Source organism: Nerophis lumbriciformis, linkage group LG18 (genome assembly GCF_033978685.3).
Source record: "Nerophis lumbriciformis linkage group LG18, RoL_Nlum_v2.1, whole genome shotgun sequence".
Lineage (NCBI taxonomy): Eukaryota > Metazoa > Chordata > Actinopteri > Syngnathiformes > Syngnathidae > Nerophis > Nerophis lumbriciformis.
This window is the reverse complement of record NC_084565.2, coordinates 34,011,337-34,038,318: the sequence shown is the minus strand read 5'-3', so window position 1 is coordinate 34,038,318 and position 26,982 is coordinate 34,011,337. Positions and strand designations below refer to the sequence as shown.

Sequence of the window (26,982 nt, the reverse complement as noted above, 5' to 3'; positions counted from 1 at the left end):
GATGTACCCCCTGTGAAAATTGTTTTAATTCAAGTACCCCCTAATTAGAGCTAAGCATTTTTGGTTGAAAAAAAAGAGAATAAGAAGTAAAATACAGCACTATGTCATCAGTTTCTGATTTATTAAATTGTATAACAGTGCAAAATATTGCTCATTTGTAGTGGTCTTTCTTGAACTATTTGGAAAAAAAGATATAATAAAAATAACTAAAAACTTGTTGAAAAATAAACAAGTGATTCAATTATAAATAAAGATTTCTACACCTAGAAGTAATAATCAACTTAAAGTGCCCTCTTTGGGGATTGTAATAGAGATCCATCTGGATTCATGAACTTAATTCTAAACATTTCTTCACAAAAAAAATAAATCTTTAACATCAATATTTATGGAACATGTCCACAAAAAATCTAGCTGTCAACACTGAATATTGCATTGTTGCATTGTAATGAATGGAATAGCCTACTTGATTTGATGTTCAGTTTATGAACTTATTTTGTTGAAGTCCATCCATCCATCCATCTTCTTCCGCTTATCCGAGGTCGGGTCGCGGGGGCAGCAGCCTAAGCAGGGAAACCCAGACTTCCCTCTCCCCAGCCACTTCGTCCAGCTCTTCCCGGGGGATCCCGAGGCGTTCCCAGGCCAGCCGGGAGACATAGTCTTCCCAGCGTGTCCTGGGTCTTCCCCGTGGCCTCCTACCGGTCGGACGTGCCCCTAACATCTCCCGAGGGAGGCGATCGGGTGGCATCCTGACCAGATGCCCGAACCACCTCATCTGGCTCCTCTCGATGTGGAGGAGCAGCGGCTTTACTTTGAGCTCCCCCTGGATGACAGAGCTTCTCACCCTATCTCTAAGGGAGAGCCCTGCCACCCGGCGGAGGAAACTAATTTCGGCCGCTTGTACCCGTGATCTTGTCCTTTCGGTCATAACCCAAAGCTCATGACCATAGGTGAGGATGGGAACGTAGATCGACCGGTAAATTGAGAGCTTTGCCTTCCGGCTCAGCTCCTTCTTCACCACAACGGATCGATACAGCGTCCGCATTACTGAAGATGCCGCACCGATCCGCCTGTCGATCTCACGATCCACTCTTCCCTCACTCGTGAACAAGACCCCGAGGTACTTGAACTCCTCCACTTGGGTCAGGGTCTCCTCCCCAACCCGAAGATGGCATTCCACCCTTTTCCGGGCGAGAACCATGGACTCGGACTTGGAGGTGCTGATTCTCATCCCAGTCGCTTCACACTCGGCTGCGAACCGATCCAGCGAGAGCTGAAGATCCTGGCCAGATGAAGCCATCAGGACCACATCATCTGCAAAAAGCAGAGACCTAATCCTGCAGCCACCAAACCAGATCCCCTCAACGCCTTGACTGCACCTAGAAATTCTGTCCATAAAAGTTATGAACAGAATCGGTGACAAAGGGCAGCCTTGGCGGAGTCCAACCCTCACTGGAAACGTGTCCGACTTACTGCCGGCAATGCGGACGAAGCTCTGACACTGATCATACAGGGAGCGGACCGCCAAAATCAGACAGTCCGATACTCTCTGAGCACTCCCCACAGGACTTCCCGAGGGACACGGTCGAATGCCTTCTCCAAGTCCACACAACACATGTAGACTGGTTGGGCAAACTCCCATGCACCCTCAAGGACCCTGCCGAGAGTATAGAGCTGGTTCACAGTTCCACGACCAGGACGAAAACCACACTGTTCCTCCTGAATCCGAGGTTCGACTATCCGGCGTAGCCTCCTCTCCAGTACACCTGAATAGACCTTACCGGGAAGGCTGAGGAGTGTGATCCCACGATAGTTAGAACACACCCTCCGGTTCCCCTTCTTAAAGAGAGGAACCACCACCCCGGTCTGCCAATCCAGAGGTACCGCCCCCGATGTCCACGCGATGCTGCAGAGTCTTGTCAACCAAGACAGCCCCACAGCATCCAGAGCCTTAAGGAACTCCGGGCGGATCTCATCCACCCCCGGGGCCTTGCCACCGAGGAGCTTTTTAACTACCTCAGCAACCTCAGCCCCAGAAATAGAAGAGCCCACCACAGACTCCCCAGGCACTGCTTCCTCATAGGAAGACGTGTTGGTGGGATTGAGGAGGTCTTCGAAGTATTCCCTCCACCGATCCACAACATCCGCAGTCGAGGTCAGCAGAACACCATCCTCACCATACACGGTGTTGATAGTGCACTGCTTCCCCTTTCTGAGGCGGCGGATGGTGGTCCAGAATCGCTTCGAAGCCGTCCGGAAGTCGTTTTCCATGGCCTCCCCGAACTCCTCCCATGTCCGAGTTTTTGCCTCCGCAACCGCTGAAGCCGCACACCGCTTGGCCTGTCGGTACCTGTCTGCTGCCTCAGGAGTCCTATGAGCCAAAAGAACCCGATAGGACTCCTTCTTCAGCTTGACGGCATCCCTCACCACCGGTGTCCACCAACGGGTTCTAGGATTACCGCCACGACAGACACCAACTACCTTGCGGCCACAGCTCCAATCAGCTGCCTCGACAATAGAGGTGCGGAACATGGTCCACTCGGACTCAATGTCCAGCACCTCCCTCGTGACATGTTCAAAGTTCTTCCGGAGGTGGGAATTGAAACTCTCTCTGACAGGAGACTCTGCCAGACGTTCCCAGCAAACCCTCACAATGCGTTTGGGCCTGCCAGGTCTGTCCGGCATCCTTCCCCACCATCGCAGCCAACTCACCACCAGGTGGTGATCGGTTGAAAGCTCCGCCCCTCTCTTCACCCGAGTGTCCAAAACATGAGGCCGCAAATCCGATGACACAACTACAAAGTCGATCATGGAACTGCGGCCTAGGGCGTCCTGGTGCCAAGTGCACATATGGACACCCTTATGTTCGAACATGGTGTTCATTATGGACAATCTGTGACGGGCACAAAAGTCCAATAACAGAACACCACTCGGGTTCAGATCCGGGCGGCCATTCTTCCCAATCACGCCTCTCCAGGTTTCACTGTCGCTGCCAACATGAGCATTGAAGTCCCCCAGTAGAATGAGGGAATCACCCGGGGGAGCACTCTCAAGTACTCCCTCGAGCGAATCCAAAAAGGGTGGGTACTCTGAGCTGCGGTTTGGCGCGTAAGCGCAAACCACAGTCAGGACCCGTCCCCCCACCCGAAGGCGGAGGGAAACTACCCTCTCGTCCACCGGGTTGAACTCCAACGTGCAGGCTCTGAGCCGGGGGGCAACAAGAATTGCCACCCCAGCCCGTCGCCTCTCATTGCCGGCAACGCCAGAGTGGAAGAGAGTCCAGCCCCTCTCGAGAGAACTGGTTCCAGAGCCCTTGCTGTGCGTCGAAGTGAGTCCGACTATTTCTAGCCGGAACTTCTCAACCTCGCGCACTAGCTCAGGCTCCTTCCCCCCCAGCGAGGTGACGTTCCACGTCCCAAGAGCTAGCTTCTGTAGCCGAGGATCGGACCGCCAAGTGCCCTGCCGTCGGCTTCCGCCCAGCTCACAATGCACCCGACCTCTATGGCCCCTGCTATGGGTGGTGAGCCCATTGGAGGGGGGACCCACGTTGCCTCTTCGGGCTGTGCCCGGCCGGGCCCCATGGGGACAGGCCCGGCCACCAGGCGCTCGCCATCGTGCCCCACCTCCGGGCCTGGCTCCAGAGGGGGGCCCCAGTGACCCGCGTCCGGGCGAGGGAAATCTGGGTCCTTTGTTTTTATTCGTCATGGAGGTCTTCGAGCTGCTCTTTGTCTGATCCCTCACCTAGGACCAGTTTGTCTTGGGAGACCCTACCAGGGGGCATAAAACCCCCGGACAACATAGCTCCTAGGATCATTGGGACACGCAAACTCCTCTACCACGGTAAGGTGGCAGCTCAGAGGAGTTTTTTTTGTTTGTTGAAGTATTATTCAATAAATATATTTATAAAGGATTTTTGAATTGTTGCTATTTTTAGAATATTTAAAAAAAAAATCTCACGTACCCCTTGGCATACCTTCAAGTACCCCCAGGGGTACGCGTACCCCCATTTGAGAACCACTGCTCTGGGCCGTGGGGAGCACGGGAGCACACTAATACACCCCCCATACCATCACAGATGCTGGCTTTCGAACTTTGCGCCTATAACAGTCCGGATGGTTCTTTTCCTCTTTGATCCAGAGGACACGACGTCCACAGTTTCCAAAAACAATTTGAAATGTGGACTCGTCTGACCACAGAACACTTTTAGCAGCAGTTGTCATAATCAGCCCTTTTTTAAATGTTGCAACAAAAAAAACAACAATACTTGTTACATTTCTGAGTATCATCTGCAGTTATGACATTCAATTGCAATTACAGTTGCAGGTTCAAAACGTTAGATGGCAGTATTGTATAGTTTATAGTGTTGGTCCTTTCAGTCCCTGCTGTCACCAGTGCTCTACAAAGTATTAATACTATCGGCCGATAAATGCTTTAAAATGTAATATCGGAAATTATCGGTATTGGTTTCAAAATTATCGGTATCGGTTTCAAAAAGTAAAATTTATGACTTTTTAAAATGCCGCTGTGTACACGGATGTAGGGAGAAGTACAGAGCGTCAATAAACCTTAAAGGCACTGCCTTTGCGTGCCGGCCCAGTCACATAATATCTACGGCTTTTCACACACACAAGTGAATGCAAGTCATACTTGGTCAACAGCCATACAGGTCACACTGAGGGTGGCCGTATAAGCAACTTGAACACTGTTACAAATATGCGCCACACTGTGAACCCACACCAAACAAGAATGACAAACACATTTCGGGAGAACATCCGCACCGTAACACAACGTCAACACAACAGAACAAATACCCAGAACCCCTTGCAGCACTAACTCTTCCGGGACGCTACAATATACACCCCCCGCTACCCCCTGCCCCCGCCTCAACCCCGCCCTCCCCAACCCCACCCACCTCAACCTCTTCATGCTCTCTCAGAGGAGAGCATGTCCCAAATTCCAAGCTGCTGTTTTGAGGCATGTTAAAAAAAAAAAATGCACTTTGTGACTTCAATAATAAATATGGCAGTGCCATGTTGGCATTTTTTTCCATAACTTGAGTTGATTTATTTTGGAAAACCTTGTTACATTGTTTAATGCATCCAGCGGGGCATCACAACAAAATTAGGCATAATACCGTATTTTTCGGAGTATAAGTCGCTCCGAAGTATAAGTCGCACCGGCCGAAAATGCATAATAAAGAAGGAAAAAACCACATATAAGTCGCACTGGAGTATAAGTCGCATTTTTGGGGGAAATTTATTTGATAAAACCCAACACCAAGAATAGACATTTGAAAGGCAATTTAAAATAAATAAAGAATAGTGAACAACAGGCTGAATAAGTGTACGTTATATGAGGCATAAATAACCAACTGGTATGTTAACGTAACATATTATGGTAAGAGTCATTCAAATAACTATAACATATAGAACATGCTATACGTTTACCAAACAATCTGTCACTCCTAATCGCTAAATCCCATGAAATCTTATACGTCTAGTCTCTTACGTGAATGAGCTAAATAATATTATTTGATATTTTACGCTAATGTGTTAATAATTTCACACATAAGTTGCTCCTCAGTATAAGGCGCACCCCCGGCCAAACTATGAAAAAAAACTGCGACTTATAGTCCGAAAAATACGGTAATGTGTTAATTCCACGACTGTATATATCGGTATCGGTTGATATCGGAATCGGTAATTAAGAGTTGGACAATATCGGAATATTGGATATCAGGCAAAAAAGCCATTATCGGACATCTCTAGTTAATACTGTAAGTATTGTACTATTTACGCATCAGCTGTCTGATTTTAGTAGTAGTTTTCATGAATCAATTTGAAGGTGTTGAAATTTAAAACAAATACAGTCGTAGTCAAAAGTTTACACTTGTAAAGAACATAATGTCATGGCTGTTTTGAGTTTCCAATAATTTCTACAACTCTATTTTTTTGTGATAGAGTGATTGGAGCACATACTTGTTGGTCACAAAAACATTTATGAAGTTGCTTTTTTTAATGAATTTATTGTGAACGGGATTCAGTCTGTGCCAAAAAAGTACCGGATTTGGTACCCATCCCTGGGTAGAACGCACTCTAGACTACTATATTGGTTAAAACGAGTGCAATGGGTGTTATTTCATGTTTAGAAGTCGCTAATAAGAATGTTAAAAAAAACATATTTCGAAGATTGTAAACAGCTTTTGATGCTCTAATTATGAAAGTACCGTATTTTCCGCACCATTAGCCGCACCTAAAAACCACAAATTTACTCAAAAGCTGACAGTGCGGCTTTTAACCCGGTGCGCTTTATATATGGATAAATATTAAGATTCATTTTCATAAAGTTTCAGTCTCGCAACTTTGGTAAACAGCCGCCATCTTTTTTCCCGGTAGAACAGGAAGCGCTTCTTCTTCTACGCAAGCAACCGCCAAGGTAAGCACCCGCCCCCATAGAACAGGAAGCGCTTCTTCTTCTACTGTAAGCAACCACCCGCCTCCGGAAGAAGAAGAAGCGCGCGGATTTTCGTTTCATTTCCTTTGTGTGTTTACATCTGTAAAGACCAGACCACAAAATGGCTCCTACTAAGCGACACGCGTATAACGCAGAATTTAAACTTAAGGCAATAAGTCATGCCGAAGAACACGGAAATAGAGCAGCAGCAAGAGAATATAACATAAATGAATCAATGGTGCGTAGGTGGAGGAAGCAAGAAGATGACCTGCGCCAGGTAAAGAAGACAAAACAGAGTTTCCGAGGGAACAAAGCAAGATGGCTACTGTTGGAGGACAAACTCGAACAGTGGGTTGTTGAGCAGAGAGCAGCAAGCAGAAGTGTCAGCACCATCACTATTCGAATGAAGGCAACAACGCTAGCAAGCGAACTTCACCTGGATGATTTTAAAGGTGGTGCTTCTTGGTGTTTCCGCACTCGCCGTCATTCCGGGTGGATTAACCAAAGAACTCCAACCGCTGGATATTGGTGTCAACAGGGCATTCAAATCACGACTGCGAACGGCGTGGGAACAATGGATGACCGAAGGCGAACACACCTTCACTAAGACAGGCAGACAGCGCCGGACGACATACGCCAACATCTGCCAGTGGATCGTAAATGCCTGGGCAGATATTTCGGTCACAACTGTGGTCCGAGCTTTCCGGAAGGCAGGATTCACAGAACTGCTGGACAACAGTGACACTGACTCCGATGACTTCGACGAGACGGAACCGGCCATTTTGGATCCCACATTTGCCCAACTTTTCAATTCGGACACCGAAGACGAAGAATTCGAAGGATTTACGAATGAAGAATAACTTCAGAAAGTGAGCGTTATGTTTATTTTGTGTGTTGTGACATTAACGTTCGAGCAACATTATGTTGCTATTGCTCTGCACTATTTTGAATTTTACTATGTTTGTGATTGCACATTTGCGTACATTTTGGGACAGAGTTGTTAGAACGCTGGTTTTTAATATATTATTAAAGTTTGACTGACCTATCTGACTGTTTTTTTGACATTCCCTTTAGCGCAGCGTAGGCGCGGCTTATAGTCCGGGGCGGCTTATAGGTGGACAAAGTTTTGAAATATGCCATTCATTGAAGGTGCGGCTAATAACCCGGGGCGGCTTATAGTGCGGAAAATACGGTATTCCATTTATTAATAATAATCCTACTTTGCGAAAATTCCTTTTACCGCGGTCAGGCCTGGGACAAGAGACGGCTGCAGGTCTATTTCTATGCACTAAACAAGTGTTTCATCCATCCATCCATTTTCTACCGCTTATTCCCTTCGGGGCCGCGGGGGGCGCTGTAGCCTATCTCAGCTACAATCGGGCGGAAGGCGGGGTACACCCTGGACAAGTCGCCACCTCATCGCAGGGCCAACACAGATAGACAGACAACATTCACACTCACATTCACACACTAGGGCCAATTTAGTGTTGCCAATCTAAACAAGTGTTTCATTCACTTGTAATCCTGAAAACAAAAGAGCGTACTTCTCTGCAGGCGTCCCTGTCTGCACCACGCAAGAGGAGCACCCTCGCCGCGTCGCTGTGTCCCATCTGGGCTGCCATCCACAAGGGGGCGGTGCCATCCTGTCGGATGAGAGAAGAGGGCTGTTACCAAGAGATACAGTCGTGGTCAAAAGTTGACATACACTTGTAAAGAACATAATGTCATGGCTGTATAGCCATCCACAAGCTTCTGGTTGAATTTTTGACCACTCCTCTTGACAAGATTGGTGCAGTTCAGCTAAATGTGTTGGTTTTCTGACATGGACTTGTTTCTTCAGCATTGTCCACACGTTTAAGTCAAGACTTTGGGAATTCTAGCCTGATTTAGCCATTCCTTTACCACTTTTGACATGTGTTTGGGGTCATCAGCCTGTTTTAGGTTGTCCTGAAGAATTGACGGTAGGCGTGGTGTTCCTGGAATTAAAGGCGTCACCTTTTCTCCTCCAAACATATTGCAGTGCATTGTGGCCAAACAGCTCAATTTTTGTTTCATCTGACCACAGAACTTTCCTCCAGAAGGTCTGATCTTTGTCCATGTGATGTCAGATGAAACAAAATTGGAGCTGTTTGGCCACAATACCCAGCAATATGTTTGGAGGAGAAAAGGTGAGGCCTTTAATCCCAGGAACACCATCCCTACCGTCAAGCATGGTGGTGGTAGTATTATGCTCTAGGCCTGTTTTACTGCCAATGGAACTGGTGCTTTACAAAGAGTAAATGGGACAATGAAAAAGGAGGATTACCTCCAAATTCTTCAGGACAACCTAAAATCATCAGCCTGGAGGTTGGGTCTTGGGCGTAGTTGGGTGTTCCAACAGGACAATGACCCCAAACACACGTCAAAAGTGGTAAAGGAATGGCTAAATCTGGCTAGAATGAAGGTTTTAGAATGGCCTTCCCAAAGTCCTGACTTAAACGTGTGGACAATGCTGAAGAAACAAGTCCATGTCAGAAAACCAACAAATTCAACCAGAAGCTTGACCCAGCAGATTTGCTCACATTTTTAGTAGACCCATAATGAATTCATAAAAGAACCAAACTTCATAAATGTTTTTTGTGACCAACAAGTATGTGCTCCAATCACTCTATCACACAAAAAAAAAAAGAGTTGTAGGAATGATTGGAAACTCAAGACAGCCATGACATTATGTTCTTTACAAGTGTATGTCAACTTTTGACCACGACTGTACAATTCATCAGGAGAATGAAGAGGAGAAGGTTGCCAGTACTTCTCTCGGATGGTTTGTCTTGGCACCTGATGCCAGCAGGTGGCGGATGACGGTCACGTGACCCCCTTGGGCCGCGAGGAACAGAGGAGTGGCGCCGTCCTAAGGTGTAGAAACATCTTATGATTGGAAGTGGTCGTATTGATGAATGAATATGTGTACATAAGAGTGTCTGTATCACCATTACAACTGTCTAGTAGGCATGTTTGCATGATGCTGATTTTGTATTCATTGGTCGTATTCACTTGACGTCACATACGGCTCGTTAACTCTGCGAGGCTCGAAGTGGTGGTCAAGTGAGCATTTGTTGTCATAGGGTGACATTTTACCATTATCGAAGAAAAATGCCCTAAGCTTGCGTTGTTTTTTGGTTGTTGGAACCGTTCAAATTGCAAAAAGCATAAGCTTTTGCTTCAGAAGGATGAAAGAGCGCAAGATTTTACGAAAGAAGACGAAAAAAGTAGCACACACTCCAGTCGAGGATGGCACAGTCGAAGAACGCACGAGTTTGCAGTGATCACATCGTAAAAGGTTTGTTTGATATACTTAGAACGTTGAGTATTTCCCATTAAAGTATTATCTTGATATTATTTGTGTTTCTTAAAGGGGAACTGCACTTTTTGGGGGCGGATTTTGCCTATCATTCGCAATCCTTATGTAAGACAAGAACACACACACATACATACATACATACATACATACATACATACATACATACATACATACATACATACATACATATATATATATATAGTAACACTTTAGTATGGGGAACATATTAGTTAATTAATATTAATTAATATTATAATTAATAATTAATATATATATATATAATATAATAAAATATAATATTATTAGTAATTATAATTAGTATAAGTTAATTAGTTGCTTATTAACATGCAAATTAGTAACATATTGGCTCTTAATAAGTCATTACTAAGTACTTATTAATGCCTTATTCTTCATGGCCCTAACCCTAGCCCTAACTCTAACCCTAACCCTAACCAAATAAATTAAGTCTTTGTTACTTACAATATGTTCCCCTAGTGTCCAAATAACACTTAATTAAGTCTTTGTTACTTAGAATATGTTCCCCATACTAAAGTGTTACCATATATATATATATATATATATATATATATATATAAATATGTATAAATAAAAAAAATAATAAAATAAAAATAATAATAAAAAAAAAAGAAAAAAAAAAAAAGAAATATATATATATATATATATATATATATATATATATATATATATATATATATATATATATATATATATATATATATATATATATATATTTTTTAATGCATTCTAAATAGCAAATAAATGCAATCTAAAGTCCGCTTGAAATGGAACTTATGGAAGCTGCTCTGTTCTGCCAACAACGCCCTTAAAAAAACATCCAAACCTGAAACATGATGTAAGTATATATGTAATGTAGTAACAGACACATTTATAATAGCATTTAATATTTATGTATTTAGATCATTTTAAGAAAACGCGGTGCATTCATTTTTTAAAACGCAACGTTCGCTTTTTCCCCCCGACGTCACTGATTATTACTCACTGGAGACTGCATGAGAGCCAACACACATAATAAAACATCTCTTACTGTACAATGTTTGCTGTCATTAGGACGCCGACTGCTAGAATCTTGTTAAATTCCTGTTTAGATGAAGAATTACTCATGCTAAAGGGGGGTGAAACCACATTTCTTTTTGTGTCGTTTTCGCCATTTCCAAGTCTAAATTGGCTGTTAAAGTGTACCAACATGTCGGAATACATCCTCATCCTTCTACTATCCGGGTGAGAGGCAGGATTTATGATCTAAAAAAACTTTCAAGCTCCGAGGCATGAAAGCAGCTCACCAGCCGCTGATGTCACTATAGGGACACATGGTAATCATGTCGCTGCTATAAATAGGTCGTCTGTGTCAGCGCTTATAATAACAATATCACTAATACTTGGTTAATATTCAAGTCGCAAAATGTAAATGGATTATCTTTGGCGCTTTTTGGATGTTATTTCATTGGGTTTTATGGGCGGAATACAGGACTTCCCATTGACTCCTCCGTAAGTGGACTTTTATTTACATTCATTGAGTTAGAATGCATTTGAAAAAAAAAATCATCATCATCATCTGTCATGTCTTTCATAATGATTGTGAACGATAGGCAAAATTCCCCAAAAAGTGCAACTGCCCATAAAAACGCATTTTAGCTACGAGTGTTTCGTAAAGCACCAACTCGGCGTTTCTAAGTAAAAGAGAGCAAACGTGACTAAAACCTTAAGCTTTTACCAACCATATATGAAGCTTTCAGCACATACACAATGTTGACATCTATAGTTTTTGTTAGAATAATTGTTTCTAAGTTATCACAAAAACTTTGTGTTACATTGAGTGCCCGGTGAGAAGCAAAAGCTGTCTTTGAAACCTACCAAGAAGAAGGCTTGTAAAACTCCACTGTGTAAGGGGGAAAGCAACATGAAGGGTTTTCTGTTTTCTTTCATGTATGGTAATCAACAGAAAGATATTGTTTTAACCCAAGGACTACAAAGCGGAGAGAAGCCAGGATCTGCCCAATTTCCAGACGACCTCTTTTTGAACCTCCTTTTTGAACTGTTTTACAAACCTTTTTTTGAACTGTTTTACGGACCTCTTTTTTGAACTGACCTTTTCTGTGAACTGTTTACGACCTTTGTCCTTTAGAAACAGCTATGGCCATGTGGTTAGGGAAGGTCCAAATAAAAGGAGGCGGCGTGCAATCTTTTGGCAGAGTGTAATGACACTGTACAAGGGTACAGATGTCCAAGCGTCTCTCCTTAAATTGAGCCAATTGAATTCTGTCTCTGTTTAATTCTTTGCTTCTTGTCATCAGTGTTTGAACCTGACAGTTTTATTTTTATAAAGACTGGGAAAAACACACTACTCGTAAACGGCGCGTGCAACACAAACAAAGCAACAACCATGACAGTAGACGGGAAGTTAAATCATGAAATGCAACCTTACACAAGCAAAAACGAGGCATATTTATCTGGGAGAGTTTTGATACCAATTTCCTTGACCTTTTCCTGCACCATACTGAAGCAGAATGAGTAACTCCAGTCAGAGACAATAAAACATATATCCAAATGGCCGACATTTATCCATACAAATAAGGAGAAGCTACTGATGGTGTTTTTGACGGAGAAGTAGCTGGAAGAAGATACCATAGAAGTCCACTCTCCAAGGTAAATGCTGTACATTATTACTTCATAAAACTACTGTAGTAGTTACTAGTACATTCTATTGTGTTGTTTTTATTTTAATATTTCTTATCGAAAAGTTGCTTTTTTTGTAACAATTAAATCGATTTGAGATACAAGTGTTTTGAGTTAAGCGCTCCACCAGAGATCAGATTAAGCTTGTAAATTGAGGTACTACTGCACTTAAAACATTGCCTGTACAGTCATTAAAAGGTTTTACTTCGCTCAATATAGATTACTGTATTTTCCGCACTATAAGCCGCTATTTATTTCCAACGCTTTGTACTGTGTGGCCTAAAAAATGGTGCGGGTAATTTATGGATTTTTCTTTGTAAGTGGCCATAATGCTATGTATCAAATCGTTTTCAACACCGAGAGAGACACTGAAAAGGTGTGTTATTTTTTGTGCTTCGGCATCATCTTTTGGACGAGTTCACTCACTGCAGCTGCTGCGGGTTGAGAATGTACTTCCTGTTTCGTGGCTTCAACCGGAAACATAAGTGTCCATAGCGTTTCTGCTCGAAAGGATTCTTCATTCTTCACTCCAAGTAACGTTTTTAAGTTTTACAATATATCTAAAACAATTCATACTTACAAAACCGTCCTGTGTGTGATGCCTGTTGTTAGAATAATTGTTTGTAAGTTATCACAAAAAACTTTGTGTTGAAATGAGTTCCAGGCAAGAAGACAAAAGCTGTCTTTGAAACCTACCAAGAGTAAGGCTTGTAAAACTCCACTGTGTAGGGGGGGGAAGCAAAATGAAGGTGTTTTGTGTCTTTCATGTATGGTAATCAACAGAAAGATATTGTTCTAACCCAATATCTTGGGAGAACCACATCCGCATCACGATGCGACCACGTCGTTTCACCAGGGACTTCAAAGCGGAGAGGAAGCAGGACCAGACTCCCCTCCAGGAGACCTCTTCTTGAACCTCCTTTTTGAACTGGTTTACGAACGTCTTTTTGAACTATTTTATGACCTCTTTTTGAACTATTTTACGAACTCTTTTTGAACTGACCATTTCTGTGAATTGTTTACGACCTTTTCTGTGAACTTTTTGCGACCTTTGTCCTTTGGAAACAGTTGTGGCCATGTGGTCGGGGAGGGTCCAAAATAAAAGAAGGAGGCATGCAATCTCTTGGCAGAGCGTGCTGAGATACTGTACAAGGGTGCAGTGTACAGATGACTCTCCTCAATATTGAGTCCAAATTGAATTCTGTCTCTGTTTAATTCTTTGCCTCTTGTCTTGTTTAATAGATGTCATCAGTGTTTGAACCTGAAACCTGTAGAAGTGTTTTCATGCATATTTGTACTAATCGTAGTGTAATGAAGCTAGGGTTGTTACCATTAGCGAATTTGCTAACATGTTTACAAGTGTCTGTGTTTGTATTAATACCTTCCAGTGGCATTCTTTTGCATAAATTCACCAAAACGTCACCGTGTTGTTATTGAGTCTGTTTAGCTGATTGGACTTCCGCAGCTAGTAGGTCCATGACGATGACTTCTGTTTTGTTTGATCAGCCGTTTTACTGCCGTGTTACAGACAGTGTTTGAAAACAATTAAGGTATGTACGTTTTTAAACATCTCACTTCACATTGTATTTATCTGCGTCCCTTTGTCATGTGCGGCTAATAGATGTAAAAGTATTTTGTTCTTCTAAAATCGGTGCGCTCTGTAGTCTGAAAAATAGGGTATCTAGGTGCCACTGTAGATGCACACAGTATGTATTGTAGTACTACTTGATAGTGAGCGTGTATTTTAGACTGGACTCCAGAAGCTGAGACACCAACATCTGACCAAACGATGCTCACATTCAGCTCATCGTGAACGTTGGCGCCGTTCTTCAGCAGCGTCTCCACCACTTTGGTGTGGCCGTGCTGAGAGGCGGCGGTCAGAGCGGTGCCTCCTTCCTGCCAAGAGACGAGGGGGTGAAAATGGCGAACGCTTTGTCGCCGACATCAGGTCTTGTCAGCTCACCTTTGTCCGGAATTCAGTGGAGGCTCCGAACTCGAAGAGGAGCTTGACCACGTCGTCGTGACCCTGCTGGGAGGCGAAGAACAGAGCGGTGGAACCTGTCTGGGGAGAACCATAAAGAAACATTTTGACAAAAAAACTTTGGTAGGTGCACCACAAAAAAATCATTTAAATATTCAAACAGTGGTACTGTTCAAGCTGTGTGTAATGTTAAAGTGGCCAAAACTGTTAAATATACTTGTTAAATAAATCCTCGGGGGGATGTTGTAACAAATAATAGGCTTTACTTTGCATTTTAATTAACGTGGGATTATTTTTTTGTATTTACAAATAATAGTACCACCTTTTTTTCTCTTTTTTTTTCTTTTTTCTCTCCAACATTTGTGGCACTTGCGTGGTGCCCCCTGATGGACGGCGCCCTTAGCATTTGCCTATACGGCCTATGCCACGGGCCGGCCCTGCTCAGGACCTTCATATTGTGAGGCACATGCACTAACCCCTGTACCACCGTGCTGCCCTTACCCATGCCTTGGGTACTAATACACCCCCATACCATCACAGATGCTGGATTTTGAACAATCCGGATGGTTCTTTTCCTCTTTGTTCCGGAGGACACGACGTCCACAGTAGAGATGCGCGGATAGGCAATTATTTCATCCGCAACCGCATCAGAAAGTCGTCAACCATCCGCCATCCACCCGACCTAACATTTAATCAGAACCGCATCCGCCCGCACCCGCCCGTTGTTATATATCTAATATAGACGATGCAAGGCATTAGTGAGGTTATAAAGCTTTTGCCTGTTAAAGAAAGGAGACTGATCCAATGCAGCACAGACATTCGCGTGCCACGCTGTCACGGCCCAGACGCACACCAGTGCGCAATCATATGGGAGCCGCGCTGAGCGCACCTCCAAGCGCGTCTCGCTGCCGGCGACGGCCGGGTATATGGGCCCGACGCTCCAGCGCCATCCATTTTCAGGGCTAGTTGATTCGGCAGGTGGGTTGTTACACACTCCTTGTCTATATCAACCAGGGTGAGCCCCACCCCTTTCGTGAGCGCACTGCGCGCGGAGTGACCCCTGTTACGCGCCCCCGGCAACGGGGGTGGCGGGCAGGTAAGCTGCGCGGGCGGAGCGCGCGGAGTGACCCCTGTTACGAGCTCCCGGCCACGGGGGTGGCGGGCAGGTAAGCTGCTTACCTGCTGCGCGTGACGCCGGCCGCGGCGAAGGCGGACGAGGCGGGGTGGCGGTGCAGTGGGCGCGGTGGTGACCCTGGACGTGCGTCGGGCCCTTCTCGCGGATCGCCTCAGCTACGGCTCCCGGTGGGGCCCTCTCGGGGGAAGGGGCCTCGGTCCCGGACCCCGGCGAGGCGTCCCTTCTCCGCTCCGTAAAAGTGTCCATCTCTTCTTTTTTTTTTTCTTCTGTTGTGGCATATGCTGCAGGTGCCTGCTCGTTTTTCGTATGTGGGTAACAACATTTAACTATGTATATATATTTCCGAATTGGTATAACTGCCACCCGCCTGAATCTATTTAAAATCTTTTTTTTTTTTTTTTCAACCGCCCGACCCGACCCGCGGATAAAATCAAATTTTTTAAAATTTCATCCGCCCGATCCGCGGACTCCGCGGTTGTGCCCGCAAACCGCGCATCTCTAGTCCACAGATAGACACAATTTGAAATGTGGACTCGTCAGACCACAGAACACTTTTCCACTTTGCATCCGTCCGTCTTAGATGAGCTCGGGCCCAGCAAAACCGGCGGCGTTTTTGGGTGTTGTTGATAAATGGCTTTCGCTTGGCATAGTAGAGTTTTAACTTGCACTTACAGATGTAGCGACCAACTGTAGTTACTGACAGTGGTTTTCTGAAGTGTTCCTGAGCCCATGTAGTGACATCTTTTACACACTGACGTCGCTTTTTGATGCAGTACCGCCTGAGGGATCGAAGGTCCGTAATATCATCGCTTACGTGCAGTGATTTCTCCAGATTCTCTGAACCTTTCGATGATATTACAGACCGTAGATGGTGAAATCCCTAAATTCCTTGCAATAGCTGGTAGAGAAATGTTGTTCTTAAACAATTTGCTCACGCATTTGTTGACAAAGTGGTGACCCTCGCCCCATCCTTGTATGTGAATGACTGAGCATTTCATGGAAGCTGCTTTTATACCCAATCATGGCACCCACCTGTTCCCAATTAGCCTGTTCACCTGTGGGATGTTCCAAATAAGTGTTTGATGAGCATTCCTCAACTTTCTCAGTCTTTTTTGCCACTTGTGCCAACTTTTTTGAACCATGTTGCAGGCATCAAATTTCAAATGAGCTAATATTTGCAAAAAATTAAGTTTTCCAGTTTGAACATTAAATATCTTGTCTTTGCAGTCTATTCAATTGAGTATAAGTTGAAAAGGATTTGCAAATCTTTGTATTCTGTTTTTATTTACGACTTACACAACGTGCCAACTTCACTGGTTTTGGGTTTTGCAGTTGTCTGTAATGCAAGCTGAGCAAATCATTCCGACTATCTTACTTCTCTCTGGTAGTTGATGTCAGCTCCTTGCATGATGAGTCCTTTCACACACTCTCTGTGGCCGCTGTAGGACGCCACCATCAACGCTGTGGTTCCACACTGAGAGCATACAGTAATAGTAGAAGAGAGTCAAAAAAACATAGAAATAAATACTTAAATAAATAAATACATACATAAAAAGAAAATGCATGGCCACAAGTTACAGTATATTGAATTAAATAATGATAATCTAGCGTCAATCAAAATGTATTTTTTATAGCCCTTAACCCTTCGAGGGGACCTTTTTGAGATGACATCATGCAACAGAATGTGCATTTCAAAGGTTAGCCACAGGAGTTATAAAGGAACTAATGCCATCATTTTCATAGTCCGTACTTTGCTAAGTCATTTTTAGCGCGAGCTATTGAGTGAGTATACCTTGGAGTTTACGGGAACCCTTTTGTCCCTCATTGATTCCCCTTTATAATGGCCATTTTTTAATATACTGTCAACCTGTTATTTTATCACGCTTGTTCCATGAAACCCAAATGAATCTAAGCATTTCCATTTGAAATACGCGCAAATTGTATTAGAGGTGTAATTTTACCCCTCAACCACTAGATACCCCCAGAGTACCATATAGTACCATATTCATATTATCAATGAATTATCCATCCATCCATTTTCTACCGCTTGTCCCTTTCGGGGTCGCGGGGGGTGCTGGGGCCTATCTCAGCTGCATTCGGGCGGAAGGCGGGGTACACCCTGGACAAGTCGCCACCTCATCGCAGGGCCAACACAGATAGACAGACAACAATCACAATTTATTTATATAGCCTTTAATCACAAGTGCCTCAACAACTTCCCCTGATCTCAACCCACGTATAATAAATGACACTAGAATAAGCACACATTTGATTGGTAAATCATAGTGTAACGACCTGGAATGACTGGTGTTGGAGTTGTCCGACTTTTTGTGTGGCTGTAAACGCATCACTGGCTAAGTGCCATATGTGCATGTGTTGGCGCAAGTGAGAAAGAGCGAGCGGCTGCTGTTGATATAACAAAGTTGCTTTGGGTCTGGTTTGTACTGCAGAAAATGACCAGTTTTGCTAGATATAATTTTTTTTACTAATGTTTTGGTGATGTGTTTATGGCCGACAATAAAGAGTTTTGCTCAGTAAAGTGATGGATGGAATTAATGTCCTCAAAACGTCTCGACAGACGTTACAATATTTGAACAATGATGACGAAAACTGTTTTCTCTGTCGTGTCCGTGTCGTGTCGAAAATTGTTATGCGCTTATTTTTTCATTTGATTTTGTGCGTGGCATAGATTTGCCGTGCGCAGAGGACGCTTGAGCAGTGCGCAATTGCACAGGCGCGGACCTTAGAGGGAACATTGGTGTCGATAGAACATGTTAAAAGAGAAAGTAAGCAGATATTAACAGTAAATAAACAAGTAGATTAATAATTCATTTTATACGGCTTGTCCTTAATAATGTTGACAAAATAATATGATGATAAATGACAAAATATGTTACTGCATATGTCAGCAGACTAATTAGGAGCCTTTGTTTGTTTACTTATGTTAGAATAATCATGTATATATTATCACACAACTTTAGTATGCTTAAAGTCCGTTGCTATAGTTATTAGCTATTGTGCTCAAGCTGTACTTGTTCTATCTGTGCAAGGACAAAAACTTCTTGTCTGAGGGGTGGCCTCAGCCGCAGATGTTACCTTTGTTTTAGGCTGCTAACAGCCAAGGACTTCAAAGGACCTCAACAAAGATAAGACGACAGCACGCAGACAAAGCAGAGACAAGGCAAAATCACAAGGCCCCAGCACATTCTGTCACGTATTGTGCGTACTGGAGCTGCTTTGCACGATATGTGTGACCACTCCTTTTAGAGGCGGCCTCGGTGATGTTGACTGGGGAACTCTTGAATAAATAGAGGGACGCGGGAACTGTACCTTAGAGCGTAGGGTGAGACTATGACTAAGTGTGCAGCTCCATGCGTTCTCCACATAAGCTAAATTGAACTATGTCTCTGCATGATTCCTTGCTTCTTGTCTGATTAATAGATGTCATCAGTGTTTGAACCTGACAACTTACTAATAAAAGACAAGCTGACTTGTATGTTCACTATTTTATTTAAGACAAACTTGCAATAAGAAACATATGTTTAATGTACCCTAAGATTTTTTTGTTAAAATAAAGCCAATAATGCAATTTTTTGTGGTTCCCTTTATTTAGAAAAGTATCGAAAAGTACCGAAAAGTATCGAAATACATTTTGGTACCGGTACCAAAATATTGGTATCGGGACAACACTAGTCCAAAGATGTAGATGCATTGCTGCTTTTAGTCTGCCAACAAAGTGTAACAACGATGATGGTGAGTTGGTAGTGACATGAGAGTTGTGTGAATGTGGTTTCAAAAATGTTGTGTGTTCTTGGCACATCTGACCCACGTAGAAGCGTGCAGCTTTTATTTGCAGGACGTCGTGTGTACAAGGCTGCAAGTTTATGCAATTATTTATGTGAAACAAACGTTGCAAATATGCGCTCCTTCCATTGGTGGTGTGGCTGAACGTTTTTGAATGCATGTTTGATGGTTTGCAACTCGGCTTTGACATTTTCAAGCCATTTCCCCCCATGAACAGTGGCCAAACACCAGTGTTGGGTTAGTTACTGAAAACCAGTAACTAGTTACAGTTACTAGTTACTTTATTTCAAAAGTAACTCAGTTACTTACACCAAAAAGTAATGCGTTACAGTGAAAAGTAACTATTTAGTTACTTCTTTTTTCTCCCTTTTTTTTTTAAGGCTCCCATTAATGCCCTTTTAGCCTTCATTTCAGTACTGTTATTGCACTGGAGAATAATACAATCTGTTGATTAACTTGACATGCATTTGCATCACTGAACTCAGAAAGCAACGTGGTCTACATACAACACACAAAGACAAAGATATGTTTCAAAGGGTCAATTTGTTTCAGGCCAGAACAAATTGACAAAACTATTTTAAATAGCTGCAACATAATGGCACTTTAATTTTAACTTTAAGTAGATAGGATTTTTGATTCAAGACACAACTTACATTTAACTAAAATGTTATTTTTTTTGTGCTCGACAAAAGAAAAGTATTGAGAATGTCTCCATGTTAAGAAACTTGACTTCTGGCTTCACCATGATGTCTTGTTAGTTGTTATGAGAGTAGCGTATGTGTGTGTGTGTGTGTGTGTGGCCCTTTAAGATATGACAGCATGTGAGGTGAGTGACGCCAGTGAGTGAGTGGGCGAGAGAGGTGAGGGAACGGCAACAGTGAGTGCGTGCAGGTGCTCTAGCTTGATGGATGGCTGCGTCCAATAAAGTCAAAGTTGCAACAAACCGCCGGCCTCGTCATTCACCCTCAGCTGTAAAGACCCACTTCCGGGTAAAGTGAAGGTTGTTAGCCTCGAAGTACATAGGCCCTGGAGGAACGTCTCCCCTGCGCCCCTCAACTACGGTATGGGAGCCCCCCCACCCACACAAAGCACGCCTTTTCTTTTCCACCGCAGCGCTCCAATAAAACACACTCAGATCTTCTGTTTCTAGCCGATACTACATAAAAAATAATGTAAAATAACGCAGTAACGCATCATGTAGTAACGGTAACTGAGTTACTGAATATAAAAAATAACGCGTTAGATTACTAGTTACCGCCGAAACTAACGGTGTTACAGTAACGCGTTAGTCCCAACACTGCCAAACACACATGCAACATTAAGCAAGAGGTTTTAAAAAAAACAAAAAAACAAACACACACCCTGCAGTTAATTCTGGACTATAACAAGGAAAGCGACTTGAAGATGATCCTACTCAGTGGCCTAGTGGTTAGAGTGTCCGCCCTGACATCGATAGATTGTGAGTTCAAACCCCGGCCGAGTCATACCAAAGTCTATAAAAATGGGACTCGTTACCTCCCTCCTTTGCACTCAGCATCAAGGGTTAGAATTGGGGGTTAAATCACCAAAAACGATTCCCTGGCGTGGCCACTGCTGCTGCCCACTGCTCCCCTCACCTCCCAGGGGGTGATCAAGGGTGATGGGTCAAATGCAGAGAATAATTTCGCCACACCTAGTGTGTGTGTGACAATCATTGGTACTTTAATTTAATTTTAAACTTTAATGTGTAAAACAAAATCTATGCAACATTTTGACCAAAAAAACACCATCACATGTTATGTAGACCACAAGGAAGTGTTTTCCATTTACAAAAAATCATAATAAGACTCCTTTAATGCGCCTTATACACTGCAAAAACTGAAATCTCAGTAAGATTAAATATCTCAAATAAGGGTGATATTTGCTTATTTTCTGTCTGATAAGATAATTCTTCTCACTAAGCAGATTTTATGTTAGAGTGTTTTACTTGTTTTAAGGGTTTTGGTCCTAAATGATCTCAGTAAGATATTACAGCTTGTTGCTGAGATTTGATGACCTATATTGAGTAAAACATGCTTGAAACTATTTTTGTCCAAATGTCCAAAACACACCCAGCAATGGTGCACAGGAAGGTGGGGAAGAAGAGGTGAAAAGGCGGCCAAAATGGTCAAAAGTCCCAATTGTGTCCAAAATACCTCCCCGGGTTCCAGTCCCAAACGCACCCAGCAAAGTCCCACGGGAAGTGGGGGAGAAAAGGGAGAAAAAAAGTCCCCAAAAATGTTCAAAATACCAACCCAGGTTCGAGTCCCACAAGTCCCGCCGCCGGCCGCACAAGTCCCGGGTTGTCCAAAATGTCCATAACACACCCGAGTCCCACGGGGAGGGGGGATAAAAGTTGGAAAGGTCGACAAAAGTCCCCAAAATTTTCAAAATACCTACCCAGGTTCGAGTCCCACATGGAACTCGAACCCGTGTGTGATTTTTGAACATTTTACCGACTTTTCTCACTTTTCTCCCCGCCTTCCCGTGGGACATTGCTGGGCGCGTTTTGGACATGTTGGGCATCCCGGCCGGCGGCGCAACTTATCTTTAACATTTTTGGGACTTTTGCTGACTTTTCCAACTTTTATCCCCCCTGCCAGTGGGACTCAGCTGGGTGTGTTATGGACATTTTGGGCATCCCGGGACTAACATAAGTTTTATGTTAGAGTGTTTTACTTGTTTTAAGGGTTTTGGTCCTAAATGATCTCAGTAAGATATTACAGCTTGTTGCTGAGATTTGATGACCTATATTGAGTAAAACATGCTTGAAACTAGAATATCAACTGTTGCAAAGCTGTGTCATCAACACTCACAAGTAAAAAACAACTTTTTTTTAAAAGTAAAAATTTCTTATTTCAAGCATGAAAAAAAAAAATCATGACTTTGACACAATTGTGTCTCATAATTAAAACAGATGACAGCCAAATGGACTTTGCTGTTTTATTTTCAATGAAACAATAGAAAATACGTACTCATATAGTAGTACAGTTGTTATTAGTGAGAATATACTTATTTTAAGGTATTTTTGGGTTCATTGAGGTTAGCTAATTTGACTTGTTTTGGAAAGTCTTGACAAGCCAAATTTTCTTGTTCTATTGGCAGATAATTTTGCTTAGTTCAAATAAAAAAAATTTTTTTTCTTGTTTTAGAACACTGACTTTTTGCAGTGACTTTTGTGTGAAAATAGACCTGAATAGACCCGCTCATCGGCAGTGCGCCTTTTACATACAGAATAGTGCCGCTAGGATCCTGATGACAGTGCAGAAATATGACCATATCACACCAACTCTGAAATCCCTTCACTGGCTTCCTGTTCCACTCAGGATTGAATTCAAAGTCTCCCTACTAACCCACCAGTGCCTCCATGGAAATGCCCCCCTCTACCTCAAAGAACTACTCACCCCCAAATCCTCCACACGACACCTCCGCTCCGGACAGGCTAACCTCCTCCAACCTCCGAGGACAAAGCTACGAACAATGCGCCGCTCCCAGTCTGTGGAACGCTCTCCCTGACCACCTGAGGGCACCACAGACTGTGGATGCTTTTAAAAAAGGCTTAAAAACCCTTCTTTTAAAAACAAGCCTTTTTTTAGATATATGCATACTAGTTTTAGCTAGGGCAGCACGGTGGAAGAGGGGTTAGTGCGTCTGCCTCACAATACGAAGGTGCTGAGTAGTCTGGGGTTCAATCCCAGGCTCGGGATCTTTCTGTGTGGAGTTTGCATGTTCTCCCCGTGACTGTGTGGGTTCCCTCCGGGTACTCCGGCTTCCTCCCACCTCCAAAGACATGCACCTGGGGATAGGTTGATTGGCAACACTAAAAAATTGGCCCTAGTGTGTGGATGTGAGTGTGAATGTTGTCTGTCTATCTGTGTTGGCCCTGCGATGAGGTGGCGACTTGTCCAGGGTGTACCCCGCCTTCCGCCCGATTGTAGCTGAGATAGGCTCCAGCGCCCTCCGTGACCCCGAAGGGAATAAGCGGTAGAAAATGGATGGATGGATGGATAGTTTTAGCTATTTGGCTGTTCTAGTTTTTTTATTTTTTTTTATTTTTTATAATCGTTTTATTCTTTTTAATACACTGTAGCACTTTGAGGTTGTTTACTCAATGTAAAGTGCTTTTTACAAAAAAATCTATTATTATTATTTTAATCCGGTGCGCCCCATGGTCCGAAAAATACGGTATATATAGATGTATTATTTTGGTTTATTTCGTCAGAAAAACTAACGTCAAAACAACAGCATCCGGGCACAGCCGCACACGTCCTTGGTAGCAAACATGGCGCCTGTTTTTTAGTTGGCCATATAGGGGTGTAACGGTACGTGTATTTGTATTGAACCGTTTCGGTACGGGGTTTTCGGTTCGGTTCGGAGGCGTACCGAACGAGTTTCCACACGAACATATTAAGTAGCCACCTCCGCTTCCTTCTGTCTGTCTCTGTCAGTACTCTACACAGCACCCAGCACTGTCCCACCCACACAACCATCTGATTGGTTACAAACAGAGCGGTAACAGCCAATCAGCAGTGCGGATTCAGAGCGCATGTAGTCAGTGCTTAGCGTTTAGCAGGTAAGCATCAGGCAGCGGACTCTCCCCAAATTATAATAAACACCTCCCAGTCAACTCCTAGTAACATCACTATGAGCCCGTTGACCTTCTAGAAACTTAAACCGCAGCTCAGCTTGCTCACAGTCCTGGCTTGAGGTGAAGGCTAATTCGCTTTTAGCGTAACGTTAGCTCATTTTGCGGTGTGTGTGTGTGTGTGTGTGCGTGTGTGTTACGGACAGCAAAACCCTGTCTGTCTGTTATTTCACTTTACCTTTTTCTGTGATGATTGAGCTGTGTTGAAGCAGCAAAAAAGGACATTATGTTAAATGAAGAGTTTCTGTCTCTGATAGTTGATATAATAATGTAAGTACATCATAAAGCCTACATGAACTCCATGGTGTTCAGGGATGAATAGTCTCTCCTATTGCACCATTTCAGCTATAGTTACATTAATCATTAGTAATGCAGTAGCCTAGTTTTGAATGGCAGGGTCCCTGCTATCCAGTGACGTGCGGTCACTGGAGCACCTGCCATCATGGAAAGAAAAAAAATGTAAAAAGAAAAAAAAATCATTAAATTGTTATATGTATTCAGTGATTATACTATAAAGTTATTTTCCATTTAACTTCACCAGTTTTAGACTATTTTTATTCAAAATCGCTGAATTTTCACATTTGCCGTTTAAATACTGAAAAGAGACGGTGCGGTGATCAGCAGCCAGTTGAGGCACGTCACTCAGTTGTGCCTCACCATGGATTGCGCAATGACTCGGCTAACTGCTGGCCTGCTGTGCAGTGAGACTGTATTGCTATATGAACAATATTATACATTTCCATAGTTTAGTTAGCTGAGGTATATAATGTACAGTGTATTTTGTCAACAACTGTATGTGTGTAAGTATTTCTTGTGCTGAGCAATCATAAAACTGCTGCGAAGACGCACTTTGTGAGGCTCGCAGTAATCCCGCCTCCTGGTGCCAGTTAATGCACCCCCGCCGCAGAAAGCACCCCCCGACAGGAGCGCCACACCAACCGAAGCCCACACCCAAACCCTCCACGTGCAAGACCAAATCTACCCAAAAAAAGTCACTTAACAAGAAGCCAAAAAGTGCAAAAACAACAATGCTCGCGCCGGAGGAGCCGTGAACGACTGCAGGGACACAACATTAGGTACACCTGCAGACTGCAGCACGGATTTCATATTTCATTCATTCACAACTCCTCCAACACGAACACCACTGTTCCCGCACTTATAAGTAAAGGTAAGACCATAATAACCTTTTTTTTTTAATTAAATGTGCTTTTTTGTGTGCTACAGTTTGTATGTGTAAAGTTAAAGTTAAGTTAAAGTACCAATGATTGTCACACACACACTAGGTGTGGTGAAATTTGTCCTCTGCATTTGACCCATCCCCTTGATCACCCCCTGGGAGGTGAGGGGAGCAGTGGGCAGCAGCGGCGCCGCGCCTGGGAATCATTTTTGGTGATTTAACCCCCAATTCCAAACCTTGATGCTGAGTGCCAAGCAGGGAAGAATGCTGGTATGAGCTTTTAAACATAACCCGTTAACTGCTGCCAATCAAATGGTGAATAAGATACTCTTTAGGGTTCATATGTTTGTAAATCTGACTGTGATGAAGTCAGTGCCTCACCAGCCATCAACCTCACCGCACGTCACTGCTGCTATCACATGTTGATAAAAATATAACATTTACATAATAAATCAACTACAGGCTTCCCAAATGCTGTAATAAATTAAGCATGATGAGTTGACTTGAAACTGTTTAATGTTGCACTTTTTATATGTACAAGAAAAGTTTTGTCATTTTATTTAATCTGAGCAACAACTTGAGGCAGTTTAATGTTGATTAACGTGGGCAGAATTATTATAGTGTTCCCAATGTTAAAAGGATAAAGCCATTGTTTACAAATGTATACTTTGTTGTTTTCTTACTGTACCGAAAATGAACCGAACCGTGACATCTAAACCGAGGTACGTACCGAACCGAAATTTTTGTGTACACACCACTCTGTTAAGAAACACTGCACGAGTGTACGCCATAGCATGATACCACTAATTTTGTTCAACCTTTTTGTACTTATTCACTCAAAAGTGACAGTATGAAGCGAGTCAAAATACAGATATATTTCTTTGATGGTAACCTTAGACCTCATACTTTGTCTTTGCAGTCTGCGTCCACACGTCCACTGTTGAGCAGCAGCTGGAGCAGGGCCAGGTTCCCCCTGTGGGCCGCCCAGAACACAGCATTGGACAGCGGCGTGTCCTTCTGGAGAAAACACACACATGAACACCAATACACGCGTGCTTGTTAGAAAATGGCGTGAAATAAGATGAATAAAAGCACACACATGGCTGTATTTACTACCTACACATGTGCATGCATGCATGCACACGCAGCTCAGCCAATCAAATGGCACATGCATGTCACAAGAGGGAGCAGGTGTGCAGAAAAACAACAACAACAAAGATGTTGACCTTAAAAGACATCCTGCAGTCCCTCATTCGTATCTCATGTGTCTTCCTTCTCCTTCATCCTGCACCTGCTGTGGGGTGTTGGCGGACATCACAACCTGCACCGCGGACGCGCGCTTTCCTTTACTGCAGTGCTGCATGACAGCTTCGCCCTCCGGCCGCTGGGGGGCACTGCTGACACATGCAAAAGTTAAAAAAAACAACAAGCACTCACTCGCACTGCAATCCTTTTTTTTTTGTTTCTAAAAAAAAAAGAAAAAAAAAAAAGAATCTCATTCTCCCTTAAAAGACAACGAATGGAACTAATGGCATGATTTGTGAATGATGTCATTATATTCTCATTAGGGACAAAGCAGCAAAAGGCTGGGAATTAGATTGCAGTAAAAAAAATTCACTCAACGCTCACTTTCATTCATTAATGGACATTTTATAAACTATTTTTGATCATCACGAAAATAAATGACAAGTGGATCACTTCTAAGCTTATTACAGTA

At 43.3% G+C, this 26,982-nt stretch overlaps 1 protein-coding gene across 2 annotated transcripts in view; it reads right to left on the bottom strand.

The window, feature by feature from the left end:
- ankrd29 (ankyrin repeat domain 29) overlaps positions 1-26,653 on the bottom strand; it is a 37,428-nt gene extending 10,775 nt beyond the window's left edge. For both annotated transcript variants that reach the window (XR_009817112.2, XM_061978605.2), the window contains exons 1-7: positions 26,492-26,653; positions 26,172-26,282; positions 16,997-17,095; positions 14,469-14,567; positions 14,303-14,401; positions 9,242-9,340; positions 7,995-8,093 (exon numbers count right to left, since the gene is read on the bottom strand). Coding sequence is in view for 1 of the 2 variants with exons in the window: in XM_061978605.2 (XP_061834589.2) it covers positions 7,995-8,093; positions 9,242-9,340; positions 14,303-14,401; positions 14,469-14,567; positions 16,997-17,095; positions 26,172-26,282; positions 26,492-26,518 (633 nt within the window). In the remaining variant the exon portion in view is untranslated. The remainder of the gene's footprint in view (positions 1-7,994; positions 8,094-9,241; positions 9,341-14,302; positions 14,402-14,468; positions 14,568-16,996; positions 17,096-26,171; positions 26,283-26,491) is intronic.
- Between the last annotated feature and the right edge of the window lie 329 nt (positions 26,654-26,982).